This window comes from Chiloscyllium punctatum, chromosome 2 (genome assembly GCF_047496795.1).
Source record: "Chiloscyllium punctatum isolate Juve2018m chromosome 2, sChiPun1.3, whole genome shotgun sequence".
NCBI lineage: Eukaryota > Metazoa > Chordata > Chondrichthyes > Orectolobiformes > Hemiscylliidae > Chiloscyllium > Chiloscyllium punctatum.
In genome coordinates this window covers 95280117-95292289 of record NC_092740.1, presented here as the reverse complement: position 1 = coordinate 95292289, position 12173 = coordinate 95280117, and the positions used below count along the sequence as shown (strand labels likewise).

The 12173-nt window shown below is 42.3% G+C and overlaps 1 protein-coding gene across 1 annotated transcript in view; it reads left to right on the top strand.

The window, feature by feature from the left end:
* Positions 1 to 11038, top strand: part of LOC140486861 (fructose-1,6-bisphosphatase isozyme 2-like) — a 58058-nt gene extending 47020 nt beyond the window's left edge. Inside the window, exons 6-7 of the mRNA XM_072585914.1 lie at positions 5781 to 5900; positions 9455 to 11038. Coding sequence (XP_072442015.1) covers positions 5781 to 5900; positions 9455 to 9649 — 315 coding nt within the window. The 3' untranslated portion in view covers positions 9650 to 11038. The remainder of the gene's footprint in view (positions 1 to 5780; positions 5901 to 9454) is intronic.
* Positions 11039 to 12173: the final 1135 nt, after the last annotated feature.

Genomic DNA, 12173 nt, shown 5'->3' with positions numbered 1-12173 from the left:
GTTGGTAGCTGGAAGGATGGGTTGGTAGGTGGAATGGAAGGGAGGAGGTAGGGCTGGGAAGAGAGCTGGGGGATGGGCGGGAAGGTTATTTGAAGTCCTCTGGGCTGCAGGCTGCCCAGGCGGAAGATAAGGTGTTGTTCCTCCAATTTGCAGTCTAATTCACGTTGGCATTGGAGGAGGCAGAGGATGGACATATCAGAGAGGGCGTGGAAATTGGAATTGAAATGGGCAGTGACCATGAGGCCAAGTGAAGGTGCTTAGTGAAGTGGTCACCTAGTCTACGTTTGTCGAGAAGACCACATTAGGAGCACCAGGCACAGTCAGTTGGAAGAGATGCAAGTGAACCTCTGTCTCACCTGAAAGGACTGTTTGGCACCCTGGATGGAGGTGAGGGAGGTAGTGTATGGGCTGCTGCTGCATCTTTTTCGCTTATAGGGGAAGGTACTGGCAGGATTGGAAAGGTTGGTGGGAGTGTGGCGTGAACCAAGGAGTGACGAAGGGATCAGTCCTTGTGGAAGGCAGAGAGGGGTGGGGAGGGGAAGATGTTCTCGTTGGTGGAGTCTAATTAGAATTGGCAGAAGTGTTTTAGGATAATACATAGGATGCAGAGGCTACTGGGTGGCAAGTGTGAACCAGGGGAACCCTGTCTTTATTATGTTTGGGGGTGTGGTTTACAGCAGTGGACCAGGGAATGGAGGAGGTGGGGTGGAGGCCATTCTGGATGACAGAGGAGGGAAAAAATGTTGTTTGAAATAGGAGGACATCTGGGAATATCTGCTCGTCAGAGCAGATACGACGGAGATGGAAGTATTGGGAAAACAGGATGGAGATTTTGCAGGATACAGGGTGGGAGGTGATGTAGTCCAGGTAGAAATGGGAGTCTGTTGGTTTATAGTAAATGCCCATCCATAAATCTCTCCAATTCCGGGAGGTGGCAATGGACACTCGCATGTTGGTCACATCGAACTGTCCCTCTTCAGTATGTACGCAGGTACTGTTCCCCAACTCTTCTGCCGTTACATCGATGACTGCACTGGTGCTGCATCCTGCACCCAGGCTGAACTGGAGCAGTTCATCAAATTTGCTCACTACGCCCCCCCCCCACCCCTGCACCACATTCAAGTTCACTTGGTCTATCTCGGACACTTCCCTGCCCTTTCTTGATCTCTCGATTGCCATCTCCAGCAATAGCTTACTAACAGATATTTACTATAAACCACAAGACTCTCATTGCCATCTGGACTACATCTACCAATAACTGTGACAATCTCAGGCTGTATCAATTCCATGGTACTTTCAGATTTGTGCACATCCCTGTACAAGTAAAACAGGGAAGATGACAACCATAACCATAACTAACAAGGTAGTTCAAGGATAGTGTTTAAGCCAAAGAAGAGGTAAATAAATTGACCAAAAAAAGCAACAACCCTGAGGACTGGGAGCAATTTAAAATTCAGTAGAGCAGGACAATGGGTTCAATTCAGAAGGGGAAAATAGAAGGTGAGAGTAAGCTTGCGGAAAACATAAAAACTGACTGCAAAATCTTCTATATAGATATTTAAAGAGATAAAGACTGGTGAAGATAAATGGACGTCCTTTATAGTTAGAATCAGGTGAATTCATAATGGACAACAATGAGCTGGCAGACAAGTTGAACAAGTACTTTGGATCTGTCTTCACAAGGAAGACATAAAAAATCTTTGGACATGCTAGGGACAGAAGGTCAAGTGTGAAGGAGGAACTGAAGGAAATCCTTATTAGTCAGGAGATAGAATTGGGGAAATTGATGGGATTAAAACCCAATAACTCCCTAGGATCTGATGCTCTGCATCCCAGAATACTTAAGGAAGAGGTCCTAGACATATTGGCATTGGTGATCATTTTCCAGCATTCTATAGAGTCTGGGAGAGTTCAAATAGACTGGAGGGTTGCTGATGTAACCCCACTGTTTAAAACAGCTGGGAGCGAGAAAACAGGGAATTATAGGCTGGCTAACCTGCATTGGGAGTGAAGAAAATGCTGGGGTCAATTATTAAGGATGTAATAACTAAGCATTTGGAAAGCATCAGTCCAAGTCAGCATGGATTCACTAAAGGGAAATCATGCTTGACAATTCTTCTATAATATTTTGAGGATGTGACCAGTAGAGTGGACAAGAGTGAGTCAGTGGATGTTGTGTATCTGGATGTTCAAAAGGCTTTTGACAAGGTTCCACACAAGAGATCAATAACCAAAATTAAAGGTCATGGTATCAGAGACAATATATTAATGTGGATAAATGTAGTCAGCAACAGGAAACAGAGTTGGAAAAAAGGGTCCTTTTTAGAGTGGGAGGTAGTGAAGGATGGGGTACCACAGCGTTCAGTGCTGGGACCCCACCTGTTCACAATACACATTAATGATTTGGAGGAAAGAATTGAAGAAACTTCTCCAAGTTTGCAGATGGCACTGAGCTGAGTGGCAGCATGTACTGTGAGGAGGATGCTAAGTGGATGACTTGGATAGGCTGGCTGAATGGGCAAATACTAGGCAAATGCAGTGCAATGTGGACAAACGTGAGGTTATTCTCCTTTGGTGACAGAAACAGGAAGGTAGTTTAGGAACAGATGAAGTGCAATGAGATCCATGTAGCATGGTGGAACAGTTGCTGAAGTTTGACATGCAGGTACAAGTGACAGTGAGGCAAGCTAATGGCATGCTGGCCTTCATAGCGAGAGGGTTTGAGTATGTGAGTAGGGGTGTCTTGCTGCAGTCTTGGTGAGTCCGTACCTTGAGTATTGTTTTGGTCTCCCATTCTGAGAAAGGACACTCTTGCTGTTGAGGAAGGCCAGCAAATGTTCACCAGACTGATTCCCAGGATGGCAGCATGGACATATGAAGAAATACTGGATCAACTGGACTTGTACTCAGTGGAATTTAGAAGAATGAGTGGAGAATCTCTTAGATACATATAAAATCATGGTGGGAGAAGAATGTTCCGATGTTGGGGGAAGTCGAGAACCAGGAGTCACAGTCAGAGAATAAAGGTTAAGGCATTCAGGACTGAGCTGAAGAAGAATTTCTTCATTCAGAGGGTTGTGAGCCTTTGAAATTCTTTACCGCAGAAAGCTGTTGGAGTCAGTTCCTTAGATATATCAGGTGGACATGGCCCTTGCAGCAAAAAAGATCAAGGGCTATGGAAGTGTCTTTGGAGAGAAAGTGGGAGTGGGATATTGAAATTGCATAATCAGTCATGATCATATTGAATGGTGATGCAGACTCAAAGGGCCAAAGAGCCAACTCCTGCACCCATTTTCTAAGTTTCTACATTAATACATGAATTCAATTGTGTGGCAATGTGAGGTCAGTGTGCTGACTCCATACTTAACATTGTCTGACTCAACTTCATATACCAATGAACACTCATATACCACCACCTGTATGCAATCCTTTAGCTGGAATGGTTATTAAAGCCTTTTACTATCAGCTATTCTTAGGAAGGTCTGTGTTTAAATGTTGACCTGCTCTTGTAAACAAACCTATGGAGTTCAAATAGAATCATTCACTGTCATTCATTTTGTTGTTATCTGAGAAATGAAATGCTTCCTCGAGGGAATAATAATTGTTTTCTGAAATTTCTAGAATACATTACAACACTGTTTCTCATTTCATTTTCTTTCTTTAGTTATGATATGAGCCTTGCCTTTGTTTCACCTTCCCAGCCAGTTCCTGAATCTTACTTTAGTTTTTTAAATAGTGGCAATTGAAATGTAATCCTGAAAAATGTGAAGTGATGCATTTTGGGAAACAAGTTAGTGCATGTTTATTGGTAGGACCTCGAGAAGAGACCTTGATGTGTTTGTGCATAGATTCTTGAAGGCAGCAAGACAGGGAGATAAGGTGGTGAAGAAGGCATGTGGAATTCTTGCCTTTATGATTCAAGGCATTGAATACCAGAACTATAATAAATCCATATCTACCATTAGTTCAGCCACAGTGGGCTATTAACAGCATTTCTCATCACTGTAGGAAGGATGAGATTGTTTTAGAGAGGGTGCAGAAGTGATTCACCAGTATGTTGCATGGGCTGGAGTGGTTTAGCTATAAAGAGAGAGTGGCTGGACTGGATTTGTTTTCTTTCAAGCAGAGAAGACTGAGGGGATCTGATTGAGGTGTACAAAGTTCTGTGGGACATGAACAAGGTCATTCCGGAGAATGTTTTCCCCTTAGTAGACGGTTCAGTGACCAGTTTTAAATTAAGGAGCAGAAGGGATTTAGAAATTTCTTTTACACCCAGAGGGTTGTAAGTGTGAACTCACTACCTAAGATGGTGTTAGAGGCAGGAACCCTCAAGAGATTTAGGAACTGTTAGATGAACACTTGAAGCGTCATAGCATATGAGGCTACAGGCCAAGCCTTGGAAACAGGATTAGAATCGTTCAATGAATGATGACCAGTGTGGACACAATGGCCCTTCCATGCTTTAACATTCTACAAATCTATGAACCTAGTTCAGTTCCTGGTTTGTTTTGTTCAACTGGTGGTAGCTGGATATTTGACTAGAAATTGTAATGAGTGAGGAGAAAGTGTAGCCTGACAAAAGGCCTTTGAGAGACTCTGCTGGCAGCATCAGTTGTGTGAAAGAGCAGGCTGAAGAAGGTGAGTAAGTCCTTACAAACCCATATCCATATAACCCATAAGCTGATGAAGGTGGACACAAAGTGGATTTGCAATTTTCATATTAAAAGAGAAAAGGAAAATGCCAAACAACTTCCACTGAATATCTGTTCCACAAACAGTTGCAAGTTTTTTTTGTGATTAATCAACTTGCAGAAGCATGTTGATTATCATTGGCCTTCACATATCCTGCATCCTATTACTCTGTCTCATTGTTTATTACGCGGAATGTGAGTGTTTCCATTCCACAGTTTAGATATTGGATTTTGATCCTAACAGATGATTGCTAAATTATTATTAATCAGCTAACCAGAGTAAATAAAGGAAGTAGACTTAATTAGTTATTGTTAGACTTCTAAAAATATGGAGGGAAACTCTCCTCTAATGGCTTTTGCATTCTGTGATTTTAAACCACAGGTATAATCGTGTAGGTGTGCTAAATTGTTTTTACTTGTAGTCCTCCACTGGCTTCAGTATACGGGGCAAGAGCAGAGAAAGATTTCCATTACAGATCACCATCAAGTGACCATTGAAGGAAAGTACCTGATTGGAGAGCTGTTATTTTAATCTATCCCATTCAAAGATGTTATTCAGCTCAGTCCACCTGAAAATGTATCTGTTCTCGTAATTCTGTTCAAGTGCAATAAAAAATATTGGTAGGATCAAGTGGCTTGAGAGAGAAATGACCAATTCTGTCTTACACAATGTTTGACTAAAAAAATCACAGGCTAAATATTATGTCTAAAAGATTGCACAGAAATGTCCCGTTGGCTCAGTTACTTGCATGTATTGTGTCAGTTTTATGCCAATACCTTTACCAATAGGTATATGAAGGAAATATATCTGTTTAGCTTTTCTCCAACATTATTGCAGTTTTTAAAAGTTCAATGTAAATCACAATGAACAGGCTCTCACTCTCAACGTCTAAGTTCACCAGTTAAGGATGATCATTTAGAGGAGGTACTGGAGATAGTTCAGCACAAACTGGTTTCTGAAAAGCTATTGCCTTTTGGTGAAAAATGGGAAAAAAATTACAGGATGGACACTTACAATGAAGTAGAATTTAGTGTTTCACTATTTTTTGAGTTAACTGCATTCACATACGTCATCCTTTCTTTGTGCAGGATGGTACTGCTCCATACAGTTCAAGATATGTAGGGTCTATGGTGGCAGATGTTCATCGTACATTAAAATATGGAGGTATCTTCATGTATCCTGCCAACAAGAAAAGCCCAAAAGGAAAGGTACATTTTCACTTGTTGTAATTGGACATTCTTATGTTTGTGTTTTATATGGCTTGTAAACACAAACATTTATTGCATCATGTAGTTAGCATCTTCCTTGGAGAGAGGACTCTTGTTTTTTGTTTTCAGTACAGATTCCAGCATCTGCAGTAATTTGCTCTTTTTGTCCAAAAGAATGCCATGGAGGCAAAGGCGATGCAAAGAGAGTTCAACATCATGTCATGGAGTCTCCCCATCCCAAGACCTTCACCCACCTGCAACACTCTCCCTCCACTTGAACTCCTCCCTCTGGCCTTTTAGCTGTACTTGACCTGTTCATTGAAACGTGTCGACGTGACTTTGATCGCCTCAATTTCTCTGCCAACCCCCTGTTCCCCCCCCCCACCCTCACTTATTTCAACCTGAACTGACTGCACTCCATACTCTTAGATCTAACCCTGATTTGTGATTAAACCTGCTGACAAGGGTGGTGCTGCTGTTTTTCTGGTATACTTTCCTCTACATTGCAGAGGCTGAATGTCAGCTCTCAGATACCTCCTCCTACCTCCCTTGGACCTTAGAACATCATACCATTGTGTCCACTTATTTCATCTGGAATCTCCCGTTCACTGCCTCCAAGCTCATAGTCTCCCAAACCCTCTACCTCCTCCCAAAATCCACAAATATGACTGCACAGGAGGCCTGTTGTTTCTGCCTGCTCCTGCCCCACAGAACTCATCTCTTCCTACCTTGACTCAATTTTGTCTCCTCTTGTCTAGTCCCTTCCCACTTTTCCTCTGATATTTCACATCAGTTTCAGGATTTCCAATTTGTGGGCTCCAGCTGCTTCCTCTTCACTATGGATGTGCATTCCCTTTACACATCCATTGCCACCAGGATGGTCTCAGGGCTGTCCACTGCTTTCTGGAAAAGAAGTCTCGAACCATCACCTCAATCAGCACTCTCTTCCACCTGATTGAGTTCTTCATCACCCTGTTCAACTTCTCTTTTAGCTCCTTTCTGTCTTCAGATCAGAGGGGTAGCCATGAGTACCTGCATGGTCTCCAGTTTTGCCTGTCTCTTTGTGGGGTATGTGGAACATTACTTGTTCCAGTCCTATTCCTGCCCCCAATCACAAGTCTTTCTCTGGTATATTGATGACATCATCAGTTCTCTTGTCCAGAATTGGTAACGTTTATCCATTTCAATTCCAATTTCCATCCTGCTCTCACATTCACCTGGACCATCTCTGGCTCCTCCCCTCCCACTGTTTCCATTTCCAGAGATAGGCTATGAGCAGGGGGCTTCTGAAATGTCCTTCTTCAGCCGAGGATTCTCCACAGCCCTCAGCCAGGTTCAACAAATCTTCTGCATTTCAGTCCTCATTGCCTCTTTTCCCTCCCATGACAGTGAAAGGCCCTCCTTGCCCTTGTCCATACCTACTGTCCACCAAAATCTATATCCAGAGGATCATTGGATGCCATTTTTGCCATGTCTAGCAGTATGCCACCACCAGTCACATATTCCCCTCTCTGCCCCCTTCCTTATCAGCCTTCTGCAAGGACCATTCCCTCTGGGACATCCTAGTCACTCCTTCACTCCCAACGTGTCTGCACACCCCACAGCATCTTCCCCTGCAATTGCAGATTTTGTAGCACTTGTCTCCTCACTATCCAAGTTCCTGAACACAAATTGCAGGTGAAGCAGTGCTTTACTGTACTTCACTTGATTTAGTCTACTGCTTTCGCTGCTCACAGTGTGGTCTCCCCTACATTGGGAAACGAAGCGCATATAGAACATAGAACAGAAAAATGTACAGCACAGAATAGGCCCTTTGGCCCACGATGTTGTGCTGAGGATTAATCCTAATGTAAGATAAAATAGCTTAACCTACGCATCCCTCAATTCACTGCTATCCATGTGCATGAGTGACCACTGTGTAGAACACTTATGTTCTGTCTGCAAAAAAGACCCTGAGCTTCCAGTTGCTTGCCACTTCAACACACCATCCTGTTCCATGCCAACATTTCTATCTCAGGCTTGCTGCAGTGCTCCAGCAAAGCTCAGCACATGCTGGAAGAATATCACCTCATGTTCAGCTTGGGGACGCTGCAGCATTCAGGATTTAATACCGAGTTCAACAATTTTAGGGCTTCAACATTTTTCCCCATGCCTGCCCCTACTACCAGTGAGTTGTTAACACACACTGAAAATGTGTTGCTGGAAAAGCACAGCAGGTCAGGCAGCATCCAAGGAGCAGGACAATCGACGTTTCGGGCATGAGCCCTTCTTCAGCCACGTTCTCAAACAGACTCGCTACCACAGCCACATCTCCTTCCTGAAGAAGGGCTCATGCCCAAAACGTCGATTCTCGTGCTCCTTGGATGCTGCCTGACCTGCTGCACTTTTCCAGCAACACATTTTCAGCTCTGATCTCCAGCATCTGCAGTCCTCTCTTTCTCCTGTTAACACACACTACCCCATTAATTGTTCACATTAGTAGCTATTCAGCATCCTCCACCCAGACTGACCTGTAACCACTCCTTTGTTTGTCCAACTGTTTTTCTCTCTTTCTTTCGCCACCTATCGTTTACTCTCCACCCTCCCACCACCCCATTCTGCTCCTGAAGAAGGGTCAGTGGACCCAAAACATTAACTCTGAGTTCTCTCCACAGTTGCTGCCAGACCTAAAGAGATTTTTCAGCAATTTCTGCTTCTGTTCCAGCATCCTCAGCTCTTTTGTTTTTTTTTAGCAGAATTAGGAATCCTGGCTGAACATTCCCTTCCATTACCAGGACACTGGCCAATTAACTAGCTGTACAACCACAGTTGTCTTCCTTTGTGCTTGGTATGACTCCGACCAGTGGAGAGTTTTCCACTGATTCCCATTGAAATCTACCCTGCTAGGGCTCCTCGATTCCACATTCCCATCAAATGCTGCCTTGATGTGAGAACAGTCATTCATACTCCGCTCTCTGATTACAACACTCGGTTTTCAGTTGTGGCTTATATATCATAGAGCCATTTTAACTCGCCACAAATAGTAGCTCTGACTTCATCAGCATTGCTGTAATATGAATGAGATGTACAACATGCGAAAGTCAAGAACTGCTGGAGGAGGTAGTTTTCTTGAAGTTTCTGTTCAAGTAAAGGATGGCAGTTTGTGTTACTGAAGACACAAACGAATCAATAATATTATTTGCCAATGTCAAAGGCAAGGCCGCGGTTGTTGATTTTGGGTATCCGGATATGAATGTAGACAGGTTTTTTTATTAGGCAAAAGGTGTCGATGAATAGTGAACTAAGGTGTGCAAATTTAATTGCAATATAAATCTTCCTTAGTCTTAATTGAATGGTAAATAGACTCAATTACCTCAATGCCCTGCTCCTGCTCCAAATCTTTCATGTACCCTGAGTATACTAGCATTTCCCAGGAATAACCTGACTCACTTATTATCTACTGGTTGAACTTAATGATATGCTTCAAGCTCACTGCTACATATTAGAATAATTGATGTTAGTGTTCTGGTAAATGTTTTAATAAATAATTTAAATGTGTTGTTTGTTAACCACAGCTTCGTCTTCTGTACGAATGCAACCCAATGGCCTTTATAATGGAACAGGCTGGTGGAAAAGCCACAACAGGAACCCAGCCAGTACTTGATGTGAAGCCAGAGTCTCTTCATCAACGGGTTCCACTCATAATGGGATCACCTGATGATGTTGATGAATTCCTTTCCTTTGTAAAGAAACACGAAGCTAATGCATGAAGTTTCAAGCTCCCTACAGATTGCAAAACGGATTACTTGAAACAATAATGACCGATTTATAGATTTAAATAAACAGGACTGTGCTCAGTACAAAAGTGTAAACTGTATGAAAAACACATTTGAAGTAGTTATAAAAATATATTGCTAAATTTTCTTCCATGCTTGACTCGATTCTGCATTTGGTTTTCTGAATTCCCAGTTTTCTGAAAGTATAGTTTTCTTGCTGCACTTAGAAAATTAGAGACTCTTTGGGCAGTTGTTTCGAAAATTATTTCACTATTTCTTTGTGCATTTGTTGAGTTAAATGAGTTCAGAATTATGTTAATGTTGTTCATATGGGTGACAATTATCCAAAGAAACTGAGGCTTAACTTCATTTCAAGCAGTCAGGGAAAGGGACAAGGTCAAACTATTTAAATGGAGAAGAATATTGAAGAAGGTGTACAGCTGGCTACCAATTCATTGTCATCTGTTTCATTCTCCTGTCGAAGACCAATTTCACCCTTATGTGTATTCAAGATAGAATTATTCCATTTCAAACATTAAGTACCAATTTTTACAAGTAACAAAGCAAATCGTGAGTCTCGTCATGTTTCACTCAAACTTTCCCACTATATACAACATCCATCCAAACACATATATGACTTGAATTGATTAAAATTTGTCCACGAGAACTGTTATGACCAAGTGAAAATGGGTGAGATGACTACTTTACCCTATCCTCCCACTACTTGTTTGACTGCAACAGGTTTGTGCTTTAGAATTTAGAGAGAATGCATTTTGCCAATTCTATAAGTACTCCACTATTTTAATTTTGACGCTAAGAAGAATTTCAGATTTCCTTAGGTCAAACAAACAACATTGTGTATTGAACTGTTCCCCAAGCTAAAAATGATCAAGTGAAGCAACATTGTTCATACAGTCACGCATTGTCTTAACCTGTCCCCTTCTTAGCAAAGAGCCCTTGAAATTCTCTGCTCAGCCTAGCGAGATTCTATTAATTTATGTCAACAGCCATCATTATTTCCAAACAAGCAATTAATTGCGTTTTAATGTTCCATTGTAGAAACATTTGAAAAGTTTCAGGGTTGATGTGAATTGATGCAAGGTGGGGTCTTTCATCCTTTCAAGGCATAGACTGTTTATATTCATCCTTTTTGGTAGATCGTTGAAATTGTGTAATTGCAACAGTTGCCCAATGGGCGTTAACTCTTCAAAAAACGCAATGGTTTGTAGAGGTTTCTGTTTTACTTTAAATCCAGCTGGGAAAAGACAGAGTTACAGAGTGACACAAGCTCTACCCTTTATCTACAAAATCCCTTATTGCAATTGCTTAATAGAATATGAAATGAATTGTTTCAAAATAAACTTTTTAAAGTTAAACTGATAATGTAGTTCATTATTTTGTGTATAATATTGAGTTTAGTCAGAGGCTACCTAACTAAATAACCATCCTGAGTTTGGTTGCTTCAATAAAATGCTAGTAATTGTATGCAAGATTAAAAGACCTATAAGGGGAGGAAGGGTCATATTTCTGATCTTAGCTTATCAACCCAGAATCATTAGCCAACCACCCAAAGGACAAATATCCGGTTCGCCCACCATGAGCTGTACAAATGGTCTGTGTTCAAGTGACACCGAAGACTTGTTTTTTTTTTAAATTTAATTATACTATTTACTGGAGTTAGAAGAGTAAGAGGTGATTTGGCTGAAATATATATTATCCTGAAAGGTCTTGATAAAGTTGCTGCAGAAAGGATGTTTCCTCTTATGAGAAAATCTAGAACTAGGGTTTGCTGATTAAAAATAAGAGGTTGGATCCAAGATGGCAGCGGTCTGAGTGATCTGCTGTACTGGACTCTGTGCCACACCCCCGGGCAAGGTGGTCCTTTACCATGCCCCCACCACGCCCCCCATCAACCACCCCCAGGAGAAAAAAGTATTAATTTAAATTTTGCTGATAATCTGGAGCTGCTTTAAGGCCAGGATGAAATTGAATAAAGGAAAGGATCCGAAAGGAGCACAGCAGACAGGGCACTCCCCTACTGCATTGGGGGTGGCTGCAGCCAATGCTCAAACTCCTGTGGCAGCCCCTTTGGATCTAACAGGACAGCGGCATTTACTCTTGGAGTTTGCCAAACTCCAAGAAAAGCAGCTGTAGAACCACTATCTGCCAAGTTAAAAAAAATAAGCTGGAAATCCAGCTGCTGGACCGAAGAATGGAGGCAGTGGAGGAGAGGACCGTGGCATTGGAGACCATGGCGGAGGTCTTGGGAGGAAGGATCCAAATGCTGGAAGACTAGGTTCAGGTCCTTCAAAAACAAGTTGACGACCTAGAGAACAATAATAGGAGAAAAAGCTTATAGCTCGAGAGTCTTCCAGAACACAACGAAGGTGAGGACCTTGTCGGCTTCTTGGAGGGGTGGCTCCCGAAGTTCCTGAGGTTGGAGTTGGAGTCGGGCTTGGTGAGCGTGGAGCAGGCCCACTGGATTGCAATGCCCAGGTCCGGGTTGGACCCACGCCCC